The sequence below is a fragment of the Ambystoma mexicanum genome, chromosome 2p, assembly GCF_040938575.1.
Source record: "Ambystoma mexicanum isolate Mex_15411 chromosome 2p, UKY_AmexF1_1, whole genome shotgun sequence".
NCBI lineage: Eukaryota > Metazoa > Chordata > Amphibia > Caudata > Ambystomatidae > Ambystoma > Ambystoma mexicanum.
This window is the reverse complement of record NC_090923.1, coordinates 1,286,728,051-1,286,742,978: the sequence shown is the minus strand read 5'-3', so window position 1 is coordinate 1,286,742,978 and position 14,928 is coordinate 1,286,728,051. Positions and strand designations below refer to the sequence as shown.

Sequence of the window (14,928 nt, the reverse complement as noted above, 5' to 3'; positions counted from 1 at the left end):
TGTAGGCAGCTAGGCAGTAGGAGCAGATGCTGCAGAGATGATGGCTTACCTAATGAGGTCCTTAAAGGAGATCATCATTACTGAGGCCAACATGAGGCATTAAAAAAAAAAAAAGCAGTTACCACCCACTGATTGCGAGGGAAGAGGTCCCACTAGATTCAGAGTAGAAAGGCAGCATTCTGCATAGATTGCCATGGATCTGTGTACATCAGTGGTCCATGTGAGGTTGAAAGAGAGAGGGATGCCTAGAAGCAGTTAGAGGGATCCAGTCCACCAGATGATTGTACGGACCTCTGGGTGACAACTTGGATGCAAGGTACAGTATTACAAGCCCTGTGCTTGGTATGTCATCTTGAATGTTTAGAGGGAGCATGAACTGACTGGATTCAGTTGGATTTCTGGAAATGACACCCCCACAAATCTAAGTAGCCTCAATGCATTTGCCAATGTTTCAAGAAATTCTGATGTGTTTACCAGTGTACTTGGGGTACTTCACATTTTTGTGCATCTTCACCAAAGATTTCTGATTAATCCTCTGGTAAAATCCTGGTATCCAGCCAGCAGAGGCATGGGAACAAATCCAGAACAAGGTGGTAGGTCCTTGGATTATGGTCTCATGCCACAAAATGTTCCTTTGATGACAAGATACTGTAGTGACCCCTTGGGGGCACCATCGTTAACAGGCCCTCAGCAATGTGTTGATACCAACCCCCTTTCTGAAGGCCTTGGGGTCTACTGCGGTGTGACAGTGGCATGCCACCTCAGAGTGCTTAGGTTGCCTCACAGGTGTGGAGCCACTTGGAAAAGCACAATCGGGGCTGTGTGCTGTAGAAAAAAGTGGATCATCACTTACCTTACGTCGCTTTTTTCTTGTACTTAAGGAACTGAAGAAACTCTGGTGGAGGAGTATGGTGAAAAATCTACCAGCACTGCAACTGCTAATCGAGAGCAGTGGAGTTCCACCTGTGGGCAGGGCCAAAGCATGCAAAACAAAGTACACAACAGCCTGTAATGGGGTACAAGCGCATACAGGACCAGCAGGAAGAAAAACATTTTGCTGCATAGGTAGTGGAAAAGGATCTGTCGCAACCGAAAAGAATCGATCCAAAAAAAGAAAGCAAGAGGGAAAAATTAAGAACCAAACACAAAATGTCTCTGCCGGAAGTGCTCGGGCATGCAGTCCAGCTGGAATGGATAGAATGGCTGTTAGGGGATGCTGGGGGCTTATGGCATTGTATGTGAGGATTAAAACCTGTGGCAGCATGATAACATTACTAAATATATAGCGTTTCTTTTTTGCTGTGCAAAAGGCTGAGGTCCTATGCACGTGGGATAGACATTCAATGAGTATGGGAAAAAGGGAAAGGATGTAGGAGCATTAGACTTACTATTCTTCAGATGTATTGTGATTATATAAGCAGCTATATCAGACAAGATAAAGCACAGAAGCAGAGTGCTCAAACGCCTCTTAGCAATGGCAACGGCTCGAACAGTGAAGTGTTCAAAGTTCTGACATTCGTGTACCTGGGTACCTGTTTACAAATGGAGCTGAAGGCATTTAAACACTGCATCCTTACCTTGTGTGGGTAAAATTTTAAATAACATTACAATAAAATATTACCTGATACTCATATAATATGGGTAGGTCCACATGAAGATTTTTGACAGTTCCGTCATGCCATTCAAACTGCAACATGGCTCTCTGAAAATACAAACAAGAATAGTAAGCATAGAAAGTAGATGGGGTGCTCAACGCTGGCTGAATAATTAAACAAGGAGACATGCAAGGGGCAAGCATTGGAGACTTGATGTCACTGATTCCAGAACGCTAAAAAGCAATTCAAAGACTGTTCACCCTGCAGTGTTCTCCTAATAACAATGCAAACAGTTCAGAGTTGGTTCAGATTTATTCTAGTGGATACTTTATCAATCACAATCACATTTATCTTATGTTTAGAATTGTATTGGAAAATTATCGCTTTTTAGAATTATATTTTATGGAAAAGAAAATGGGAAGGAACATCATATGCCTTAAGGTGAGGGAGGAAAGAGCAGGTACATAAAAATGGAAATAGTGCTAAATCATCAGTTACATTACACCGCCTGGTGAGTGAAAATACCAAAACATGGAAAAAAAAGGTTTGAGTGAGTTAATTAGAGAATAATGAACACAAATTCCTAAAGCGCAACTGCCATCATGTGTGTGCTATAATTTCTGTTAAAAGTGTATAATTATATAATATGGAGATTTGTGTATTGTGTTAGGAGCACGTTCAATAAGAAGAATACACATGTGTATTTGAAAGTTAGTGGGTGTTCCCTTTTGTTTATTCAGCTGTATAATCGCTTGTGAACATGGTGCAACTATGCCATGACCCGATTCTTTACCTTTGTAATGCAAATTGATGTATTCCACAGATAAACTCAGGAATTAACAGAAAGTAATATAGTTTCATGCTAGGTCCCGGCACACTTCAGTAATCTCAACCCTCGCCTTCTTCTTTCCAAGACATTTCTGCAGTAGTGGATTCTTCCCCACATTATCATTCAAGACTTGTGACCACACCATGTGACTGTAATTTCATTTTAAAGCAATTATTTTGCCCTTCGACACAGTGACTCTATTCATTGAGGAGCTGCTGTTACCTAAGGAACATCTCTGTTGTGGGCCTGCTAACGCTCGATTGGTCGCCTATGGCCCCATTCTATCACAACTAAGAACTTATACCTACTGCTTCCCAGGTCAAACTTCCCTCATTCCCTTTCTGCTCACTCACCTACCCTCTCCCTATTCTTCCATTGTCTTCACTTGCCTATTTCTTTTATCCTCCATCATGCTCCTTGAAACTGCTTCAATCCTCGTCACTCTTCTCCTCCCCTCATTTAGTATCCTTCTGCCACAACTCAGTTTAACTTCTACCTTATTCTCTCCCCTTTCCTTCTCACTCGTCTCACCCTGGGCCCACACCCTTCAAACCAACACTGTTCTCCCAAGACCCCTCCCTCATTTATCCCCCTTGCCTATCGCACAACCCCTGGTCCTTTCCCCTCATCCTATCACTCTTCCACTTGTCCTCTGAAATGCACAATCCCTCTGCAACAAGTCTACCCACACCACTGACCACTTTGACTCTCATCACCCTCAACTTCCCATCTCGCTGTCACAGATCACTGGACCCCCCCTGCATGCCTCATGATCACCTCCTCCACTTTTGAATATGCCACTATTCAACTCCTCCCTCCCACTCCTCTCACTGTTCCGTCTCTCTATCAACCCTTTGGTCCTCTCAGCTCTTTCTTGCATGAACTGAACTTCTGCTGTCACTACCCAATGGCATCCCCATTGTCATGCTAGGGGAATGTAACCTTTCCAAGCTTTCTGCAGCCACCCACCTAGAATGTAATTGCCCCCTACCTGACCACTCCCTCTATTCCCTTCCACGTCCAATCTGGACATCCTGGTAAGAACTGTCTTGACCTGGTGGTTCTCTCTACTTGACTCTCCTCCTCCGACCACTCCAGTGGCACCCTCTGCCTCTGATCACTCAATGGTTCACTTTAACCTGTCTGTCCCTCAATCCTCTAACTCCTCCTCTCCCCTCTTGAATGACCAAGAGGATGTTCAAGCAGGACTCTCTTGCCCCTTACTTTGATGATGTGAGGGTCACGCTCTCCTGTTCATGCCTCTTCCATTGACTGTGCCATTTTTGACTGTCACTATGCAGTAATAACTCCATGTGACCACCACTATCCTGCACGAATATTCACGCCTTTTCAATCCCGTCTTCATCCCTTGATCACCCCTGAGATCAATCCTCTCCAAACAAACATGCACCGTGATTTATGATGTAGACGCAAATACCAAACCCCTACCCTAATCCTAGCACTGAATTCTTCCAAATCCTCCTACGCTACAAGCCTAACCTCCCTTCGCATTCACACCACAGATTTTCATCTACTGTCCAAGCTTTGCTCGCATCTCACAAACCAATATCCATGATCGCCTCTCTCTGCTAATGATTTCACTCACTACTTTTCCTCTAAAATCTCAATTTCGTGACACTCACTCTCCTTCTGTACACCACATCTCCCACACCCCTTGTACTCTTGACTACTTCTCCCTTACCTGTCCTACTGAAATAGCACCCATCCTTCTAAGTGGCAATCCATCTTGAACTCCAATTGATTTGTTTTCTCTTTGAATTGTGAAATCCATAGTCCCAAGCACTGCACCATCGCTGTGCTCTTAACTGTCCCTCTCTGCTGGATTCTTCTCTGTCTCCTTCAAATCTGCACTTGTACTACCCTTTTTGAAGAAACCCTCAGCTGACCCAAAAGTCTGGTTTCTTTCATTCAAAGATCCTTGACCAGGTGATCTGCAACCAGATCACTAAGTACCCTAGAGGATAAAGGCCTTGGAGATCCACTTCAATATGGCTTCTGTAGTGAACACCCACCAAGATCGCAGTCATGCATGTCTCCAACTTTCTCTCTGATGTTCACCACCCCAAACTCTCTTATAAGAGCGCCCTTTGGACGCCTCTGCCGCTTTTGGCACTGTTGACCACTCCGCTTCACCCCTCATTTTCGTGGAACTTGGGTTTCACAAATCTACTAGAGCCTGGATTGCCTCTTACTTTGAAGGTTGTTCCTTCAAAATCTCCTGGAACTCGTAAACCTCTGAACCGACCTTTCACCCTGTCAGCGTCTGCCAAGAATCAGTCCTGGGGCCTCTACTCTTCACCCTATATAGCTCTGCCCAAGGAAGACTTATCTCACCCCTTGGTTTTTACTATCACCTCTTTGCTGACAACACTCAAATCTTTTTCTCCTTTCCCCAAGCTATGTCAGAACAGATGCCCAACGGTCTCACTGCAATCCATCACTGGTTGGCTCTAATAATAATAATAATAATAATTAGGCACTTATATAGAGCTACGAACCCTCAGGTATCTGAGCGCTGCTTATTATTACCCACGGTGTGTGATGCTCATTTATCGACCTCGGAAGGATGAAAGGCTGAGTTTGGCCCTGCCAGGATTCGAACCTGCGTTAGCAGGCTCTGCACGGATGTCAAAGCGAGCGCTCTACTCGCTGTGCCACTTGACCGGCTCTCAGCTGCTTCATGCTGAATTCTTCAAAAATATTAATCTTGCTCCCTAAATTGAACACCATTCCTCCACTCCCGACCTTCTTTCTCCCTCGCTCAGAGCTTGCAAATTGGCATCCACTTTCAGAGACCTCAGATGGCAACAATTCATCACTAACACTGCCTCTGCTGCTCGTATTACCCTTCTCAACATTCGAAGAATTCATCCGTTTCTTACACACTGCTCTACAAAAACTCTACTGTCTACCATCGTTCTGAGCAAATTTGATTATTGCTCGTCCCTGCTCTCCGGCCTTCCTCTCTATTCCTTCCTCCCTTCCTCTAGACAAAGCCTGCTACTTTGCTACCCACATTCTCTACCTATTACTACCTACCTACTGACATAATGCTTGTTGGCTCTCCATGCACAACTGCTCCCTTTTCAAGTGCCATATCTTAGTCTACAATGCTATCAATGGTCTTGCTCCTCCGGTCCTGGCTGACTGTATTTCTGTTTACTCACCATCTTGTTGCCACCACTCCTCTGCACTCAACCTCACTCTCTCAAGCCCCCTTGTCCCCCTCTTGCTTCCTCCTTTCTCCCTACTTGACCCGCTTCAATGGAACCCGCAACCCATCAAAATCAAAGCCATTCAGTTTGTGAATGTATGCAAAGCTCAGCTTATTTATCAATTACTTGCCATAGAGGAAGCTCCACGTCGCCCTTATCCATTCCTGACCCCACCACTGCCTTCAGTGTAGCATAATAATGTACTTGTGCAAATTAACAAGGGGGGTCCTTAGAGTCCCTCTGCCAGACATTAGTCCTGGTTGCGAGAGACTTGCCCAGAGTCTTTAGCTCACTATCTTTCACAGAGAAGAAATATCCCAAACATATCAGTCTTTGTCCTGCCCTGTGGCAGTCCAGCACCGAAATGCTAGGCAATTCTCCTCTAACAAGAGTACCAACAGCAACCCCAGACACGTGTTTCTGTCTGGTTGGACCTCATCAGTAGGGTGGAGCTGAGCTCTCCCTCTTCTCAAATTAACACCAACAAGGGGTCTTGGTTATTATCTATTGTTTGGCCATTTCTCATTGTGCAGCAATCAATTTAAGGTCTAACGTTCATCTGAAAAAGCATCTGTAGATTCCTTGGTCAATTAAAGCTTAGTTTTGTGGAGCTTAGATGGTCTATCAGAGTTCTATCTCACCTCGAATTTGTGTGTGCTTCATCTAATGCATGCTGTTAAATTCTCCATCACAATGACTTCCCATAGCTTATGAAGCATGCTTTTTACCCCACATGGAAGTGATGGCAAGCTTTGCGCCAGGGTAATATTTGTTATCACCTGCAGTTGGCTGCCCAACTCATCCCGCTCTCTTTCAGAGGTCAAACACAGCAACACAAAGGCTGGCTTGCAAAACAAGCACCCATAACTTCATAAATCATAGTTCCAATTTCTTTCCACAATGGCCCCGGTTTTAGAGAGCTACCCATTATGTGCGTTAAGAACCCCATATGGCCGTACCCTCTCCAACATGTGCTTGCTATCTGTGTATTGTGTGTATCTTATCTGGGGTGCAATATCATCTTTGTAAGACTTTGTGTTGCATGCATATCAACCCTTTACACAAGTTGCTGTAAATATCTTCCCACTCCTGCTCTGAAAATTCCTGCCAAGTTTGTCCACCCCTTTTCATTTGAAGGTCCATGCCACATCCCCTTTGGCCTCTATTAGATAATCATACAATTTCCCTTGAAGCACCTTCATGCTTACTGCCTCTTACAGATAATCTCAAATGAAGTAAGTGGCCTTGTGGCACCTTCCTTAATGGTGGGCTGGCATAACCAGTGCATCAATTGTTGCAATCAAAAACTGTCTCTCCTCTTGTAGTTCAAAATCTCGCTTGCACTGGTCAACTCAATCCCACTTACTGATATATCCCCAAGTTTTCTACAACCCCTCTATACCATCCTTCAAAGCCTTTATCCCTGAGTGCTGGAGTGAAGTCCCTATTTCCGTGCAAGGGTGCGAATGGGGATGGGCAAGTTATCAATTATCCTCTTTTAGAGATCATGTCCCATGTATCCATGGTACCTCAGGTAATTGTATTCAAATACAGCCCCTTTGCCCTCTGTAGTCTGTCCAAACAAGCTGCTCGCAGAGGTGCTGGCCCGCCATTGATTGATAAATAAATGTTTTTCAGACTCCACTTGGAGCTATTCTGCCACCACTCTTGTTTGAGAGGCCAAGTAGTAACCATCATTCTCTTTTTGTTCATTCTCGGTCTAGACCCGCCCCAGTTAAATTTCAGTATTCATCATTTTAAGCCCTTCAATGTCTCTCTAGGTTTGGCAAGCGGGACATTCTGAAATAGATAACCTGGGAAGCATGTTCATCTTTATGACAGCCAACCTTCCAAGCCACGACAGATATAGTTTATACAACATGCATCTATAAATGGCAGTGCCTCGGACTATTTATGTGTGTGTTTATTTAAAATCACATACTTCACAACTCTTAGTTCATTACAAATGACAATAAATTACTTCAGGCACAACATTCTAAGACAAACATTACGGGTATTAATTAACACAATACAATATATTCTATATATTCTATATACCTATCTGGGCCTCCTTTTCTAACCCCCAAGATTACAGTTCCACCTATCAAACAAATTACTCCCTTCCCTACTTCATTATGGTGGACTAATCGAGAAAAACATTCCCCCCCCACCTTTTTGTGGATCACTATTAAAATATTCACTAAAGCAATGGTTATTGAGATAGAGTATCCACACAAGAGCCTAGCCCACTTGACTTCACGGTTTAAGTCCTCTAATCTCTTTACGAACTTTCCCAACCACATTTTCCTCATCCCTAGTATTGCGCAACAACCAATCAGCCAATGTTTTAGCGTTTCTGCTTTCCCAGGCTTTTTACAGAGCTGACAATTTCTTTCTTGCCATCGGATCCCTCTTATGAGACCCCACCTTTGTAGGGAGCCTAGTAAGTTAAGACAAAAGCACATATAAATGTAACTATTATAATTATTCTTTTATAACGCACTTAATACCAGTGAGTGGTTTCTAAGCACGGGATCGGGATTAAAACCTGTGTTGCGCTGTGTTGTCTCGCTTCCAAGACAAACACGTTGCCCCTGAGCTATCCTTACTCACCTATAACTATATTTCAGCTCTGAGAATCTGATCACAGAGGACTGCATCTCCTTATATGTCCTCAGGTGTATTTTTATCTCCCTTTGTAGTTTATACTTTTTACATTTTTTATTGTATTTATTGTGCAATACAGTTTAAAATTAATACTTTTCACACAATACAATTTTAAAAATGCATTATGTTAAGATCATAAAATTACATTAGGAAAACACAATACAGCAATTGTTAACGAAATATCATTGGCATTCAATGTACGAATCCAGAACCAGACAGATGAAGTATCATCAGGAGAGTGTAGAAATCTGCTTAACTTTTCTATGCGATATATTCAGATAAACCAGAGCATTCAGTACATAGATGTTGAAGTGATACCACTTTCACATTGCAATACCGACACAGTCTCATATCTTTTATGATATTCGCTCTGGCTAAAATCACATCCCCTTTTAAGTGCACATTTAATTTAAATTTTAATGTAAAGTTCCCGAACTCACGCGAGGGATGCTTCATGAGGTAAGGTGCAAGTACGTTATAAGGTTTTATTGACCAACTAAAATGATCATTAAAACATCTATACTTAATAGAATTTCCCCATTTAAAATCCAGTCATTCATTTTTGTTTTGTTTTCCTCAGGGCAGTACACAATTCATTCAACGTGGAATTAATGTTCATTCAAGGCTCATCCCATTTTTCTTTGCAGGTCATCAGCGTCCTACTTGTATTGTTTACTAATTCTGCCTGTAAGTTAATAAATATTTGAAGCCTGCAGAGGAGACAAGATGCGTTCATAAATTTTTAAAACCTTCCCGTCCACACAAGCTTGGAGAGACCATGCCCATCTCATGTCTTATTCCAGACAGTGAGCACTTTCTGCCAAACCAAAGCTTCCAATTTGGACCATCCTACTTCTTTACCTAGCCCAAAGGTTAGGCTCAGCACCAGTTTTTGGTATTAAAATCTGAGAGCAGGTAAAATAGAAAAACTGCCACATTTTAAATCAAATTTCTGCAACTGTCTTGCTGCTGCTGCTAAAAACAATGCTCTAAATATTTTATACAAATATTGTTTTGCCCTTATAGCATATATATAGATCCCCGCAATATTCTATTTGCACTTTTTCCTTTTTCTTCATTTAGTATTAGAATTTTAGATTTGACAATATTCAAATGTAGATCCAAATCCAACAAATATGTGTTTAAGCACTTCGAACATTTGTGTAACCTTATCAGTGTCAAATCACAGAGTAGCATAACATCTGCATAGTTTAGGTATTGGATCTTAGTTTGACAAGTACTTGTGGGATTAACCCACACCTTCCAAACTCTGACAATGTCACAAATATAGATACTGAATAAAAAGGTGCAAGGACGCACCCCTGGCTTAATCCGTAGTTTGTATTAATCCACTTTGTGCAGTCTGATCTTGATTCTTGTGTCTGTGTAAAGCGACCAAAATATTAACCAGAGCAGATGGGCGACCCTGACAACATTTTCTTCCAGAGTTTGACCCGATTTAACAATCAAAAGCTTTTGATATGTCGAGGAAAGTTAGATAAGTTGATATTTCACATGCACTCACATGCTTATCTAGCAAAGTAACTTTAAAATTATTTAGGGCCGTCCATACTCCCTTCTTAAAACCAGACTGGCGAACATCAAGGAAACCAAAACTACCTGCCCAACGATGTAATTCCAGCAAAATTATATTTGCTAAAATCTTGTTCGACTAATCTAACAAGGAAATCAGACTATAATTAGTTGGCTGAAATCTACCCCCTCCCATTAAAAACGAACACCAGCACCACTGCTTTCCAAGAACTCGCTTTCCAAGAACTCAGAAGGACTCAGGTTATTAAAATATTATCAAATAAAACCAACAATATTTTGGACCACATACTCCCATCAGATTTCAAAGTCAAATTAGACAGCCCATCTGGGCCAGGCTCATTGGATCTTTGACTTCTTATCAAAACAGAGATTTGGTCTATGCCCAATTGAATTCCCTCCACCCAATTCATACCATTCCGTACTACTGTCGTCTCCAGCTTTGACATTAAATACAGATTGGTGAAATGTTCTGTCCATATTTATTCACTCAATGGCTGCACTTGAAAATAAGACTCCGTATTAGGAGGCTTACTCAATTGCCAAAAAGACTTCACATCTTTGCGTAGAACACATTCCAGAATCTGTAGTGGCAATCAGAAATCTATGGCCCCTTAGCCAGTTTCTGTAGCTAGATTTCAATTTAAGTATGGCTTTTACTGGCTGTGGCTTGACCTTACATAAAAGCTTAATGTTCCCATGCAATTCTCACTTCCGTTCCTGAAGACACAGATCAAAGGAGTGAGCATGCGTATCACCCAATAAACCCTTTATTTAAGCATTTCTGAATTAATAACCCCCCCCAAAAGACATTGTATACTTGAAGCAAAACTGATAGGGTTACAGAGTTTCTGGTCGTCTGCCTCCAAGTGAGCTTGCACAAGTGTATTAAAGCCAGAGGCCAGCCTAGGGCACCATAACAATGCAGAATCTCTGAGCCTAACTGCCACATCTAAATTACCCAAATATATTTTTTACAATTGTGGGTAAAGGAAGATGGTACTCAAGCATGCAATGATCACTTAAGTCTGTGGGTTGGACAGCCATTTCACGCCCTCCTCTCCAACAAATTGGAGAGACGAAAATGTAATCCAAAGTGGACCTACCCCACTCGTTTTGTCAAGTAAAACACAGAGTGTTGTCACCTTGTATATTACCATTTAGTGGGGCAAGGTCCCTGAACGCAATATGGAAAAGATTACTTACCTGTAACTGTTGCTCTCCAGCATGGGTCTGGCATGGATTCACATGCTAATATTCCCTGTCGTAAGGCCGGGAATCCTTGGTAAAAAGGAAGCAGTCTTGCTTTAAAAGCTTGAAAACTGCCTTCCATTAACCAATGACTGAAGTGGGGCTTAGGGAGACGGTCATTATTGGATGCAACCATCCAATAATGACCGTCTCCCTAAGCCCCACCCCCGGTGTCCATCTTCAGATTTGAAAGCAAGTGAAGTGACAATATGAACCCAGAAGAGCCATCGCAGGGAAGGAGGGAGGGTTTGCATGTGAACCCATGCCAGACCCATGCTGGAAAACAACAGTTACAGGTAAGCAACTTGTTCTTTCTCCAGCATGAGGTCTGGCATGGATTCACATGCTCGTGTATATAAATGCACAGCAGTACATAACACAACCAATGGAGGTGGCAAGGCTCAACAGAAGTAAAACCACTTACCCCTGGAGCAGACTCACCTCAAACAAACCAGTTGCTTAGTACTACCTGGCAGACTCTGGCCTCCTCCCTGGAATCCCTGTTGACGCAGTAGAATTTCGTGAAGGTGTGCGTAGACCTCCATGTAGCAGCCCTGCAAATGTCCAGCAGGGGAACACCAGAGAGAATCGCTTTCATTGCTGTAATGGCTCTGGTGGAATGGGCTCTTGGCCGTCCTAGAAGAGGTTTGTTGGCCAGACAACAGTGCATGATGCAGCCAGAGCCACCTGGATATGGAATCCTTCAACAGGGCCTTCCCATGAATCACAGGTCCAAAATGTACAAAGAGTTGAGACTTCTTCCAAAAATCCTCCATGTGTGCCACATAGAACTTCAAGCGTATGCAGCGACCTCTGAGTGGGCGGGGGTTCATTGTGATGTAATTCAGAAGGAACCTTCGGCATAAAGGTGGGGTGTGTTGGAAGCACCACCCTCGTATAGTGGAAGGACAACTATGGGCGCTTGCAGGAAAGAGCCTGAATCTTCCCCGACTCGCCTGCCCGAGGTGCTGGCCACTAGGAACGCCGTCTTCCATGAGAGAAATTTCAGCAGGGCCTGAAGCAATGGTACGAATAGCAGTCCCATGAGTTTAGTAAGAACGACATTGAGCTCTCAAGCCGGGGCAGGGCCTTCATTGGCGGAAGAATTCTGACGAGGCCTTTCAGAAACTCCTTGACGAGACTGTGAGACCAGAGTGATGGCCTGCCCGGTGACCATGTGTACCGGGAAATGGCCGCCAGATGCACCTTGATGGAGGCGTGTGTCACGCCCTAGGGGAGATGGTGTGTTTGGAACCACTGGAAGAAAGGTCCGCCATGGACCGTTCCAGCACATTCCCCTTTACGTTGCGGGCAGGTCTAGTTGTTTTCCTGCCTCGCGTACGTCCCCGGCAGTGAAATCCCTCCACTTCCGTTTCACGGACACGTTGCAACGTACCTTGGATCCTCCTATTGTTGCTCAAGCTTCTGTGCCCTTTATGCGGTCCCGTCCGTTCTTCTGCTTTTGCTTCTTTTCTCCTCCTTTTTTTGTTTGTGTCCGCTCCTTCCTTCCCGCTCTTCCTCCCCGTGCCTTCTGGCCTCCGTTTCGTTCTTCTTTCCTAGTTTTTCCCCTTCCCTGCTTACCTTTTGGCTGAACTGTGTACCGTATCTCCCTGCCTGCCTTTGGATTGCTTCTGCTCCACGTTCTTGTGAACTCTTGCCTACCTGTGTACCGGAACCTTTGCCTCCCTGAGGATTGCTTATTCCCTACTTTCTTGTTGCCATCAGTCTGCCATGTGTCTTGTCTACACTACTCCTGCATTGGAAGCATTTGGTTTTTTTTGTGCCGCTGGCTTTTTCCCCATATCTGGCGACCACGGAGGATTGCCCACAGCCCACCTATACGGTGGTACTGTGGCGTCCTTCCGTGGACGTCCATATCTACATAGAAAAAAGGGAGAGACCCCAGATAAAAGGAAGAAAGAAATCAGAACCCAAGTGGAAACTTAAAGGTTCAGAGGAAGGGGAGGGAGGATGTTAGGCAGAAACCTGTGCAGTTCCCTTAGAGACCACTGCAAAAGGCTTAAGACTACAGGTGTTGGCAGTAAACCCAATTGGTAGCAGTCTGTACCACCCAGATTTACCTGGTAGCTGTGGCTGAGCAGCCAGACTTCTCTCAAGAAGAGTTAGACAGTATATAGAGTATACAAGATAGGTACCAAAATACAGTAGCACAAGCAAACACTGACCAGAGCTTTGGTATCAAGTATATAATTATTTATTTAAAGACCCACTTAGAAACACTTTAGCACTATTACTATAAGTAAGTTCAAAAACACAGTCACTGTTATTCTATATACATCCCTTATTCCTTATTGGACAAGTCTTAGTTTACACCACTTATTTCCAGACAGAGGTGAGCGCTTAACTAAAGATGGCACGCCAATAAGTTAAGAAAAAGGGAGGGAAAAGGCAGAAATTAGCAACAGCACACAACACAATCCTTTAGAACCACTCAGCAAGGCAGGAAAGTCAAAGTCTACTTGTGAGCAAAATGTTCAGAGGCCAGGCTCCCTCTTGGAGAGAGTAGAACACCAATGCGCCCAAGATCACACAGTTTAAAAGGCTTGGAAAGTCTTGCAGAGAGATCAGAAAGGAATTAGTTCAGTTTAGAAAAGTTCAGTTAGCCAGCCTAGGGCCAACCCAAGTGGTAAGTTGAGGCTTTAAGAGTCACCCCACACAGACTGTTGCGAGGGAAGCCAGGCGGACACAGTACCATTAAAGTGGAGAGGATCCTCCAGCGGGGGCAGTTGTTCCTGGCAGCGGGTGCAAGTCGCGGCGTCATCCAGAGGAAGAGATGATCTCGACGTGGAGGAAAGCTGAAAGTTGTTGCACTGCCAGGGGAGAAACCAGCCGCTGAGTTCTCCAGTAAAAAGGTACTACCCTTTTATTCGCGGTAGTGGAAAAACGTGGTATTCCGGTTGCCGGGGTGCTTGGCACAGCCAAGGCGGCCTCGAGATGATCCGGGAAGGCGAAAAGGCGGGCAAACTGGTTATCCCCACAAGTCAAAGGAAGAAGACTCTTCGGGATGAAGATCTCATCTGTCGTTGGAAGAAGTGGCGAGTCGGTTGAGCAGGGCTCCACCGGTGGTGTCATCGTAGCAGGTCGGCTCAGCTTCTCCCTCTTTGGATTCTTTGGTCCTGTGGCGACGTCTGAAGTCCCAGTCCCCAAAACCCTGCTTTTATGCAGGAAACCCCCATTCATCAGTCCTAGCTGTCACTCAAACATGCTAAGTGGTGAGCCGGGAGGCTCACCACTGGGCCAATCACACAAGAGTGCGACTTGAGTTGCTGAGGCAGATCAGTCCAGGGTGCCTAAACCCCCTCCCACACCCCCTGTGGTACCCAGACAGAGTGGCACCACTTTTGGGGGCTTGTGTGGAGAAGCCCGCCAAAAAGTGGAACAAAGGGCTCGACTTGGGTTGGAGTCACAGAAGCGAACACAAAAGCCATTTTGGAACCGAGTTCTGGCAAAAAAATACCAACCGGTGAATTAATATTAAATAAATAAACCAGCGGCATGTTTGAGGCTATGTTAAAAAGTATTAGCCTCGAACAATGGGAAAATCCCATAGGAATATATTTGCAGTTGAATATAAAAAGTAGTATCCACTGCCACCAGCCAAAACTCGCTGAGGGGGGACTGGACAGTGCCCCCTCGAACAACAGACCCAGGGGCAATCGAATTGCCCCTACCAGTACGCCCACAATATGATGGTTTATACTGGTTCCGTTCACAATTTAGGACTAGTAAAGCCAATGGTGACTTTACATGCCCTGAGAGACAATAGTCAGTCCCAGGG

General features: G+C 44.1%; 1 protein-coding gene across 1 annotated transcript in view; it reads right to left on the bottom strand.

Annotated features, from left to right (window-relative positions):
* Window positions 1-14,928, bottom strand: part of VWA3A (von Willebrand factor A domain containing 3A) — a 2,090,411-nt gene that overhangs the window by 1,417,291 nt on the left and 658,192 nt on the right. The window contains exon 15 of the mRNA XM_069645605.1: window positions 1,622-1,702. Within this exon, the coding sequence (XP_069501706.1) occupies window positions 1,622-1,702 (81 nt within the window). The remainder of the gene's footprint in view (window positions 1-1,621; window positions 1,703-14,928) is intronic.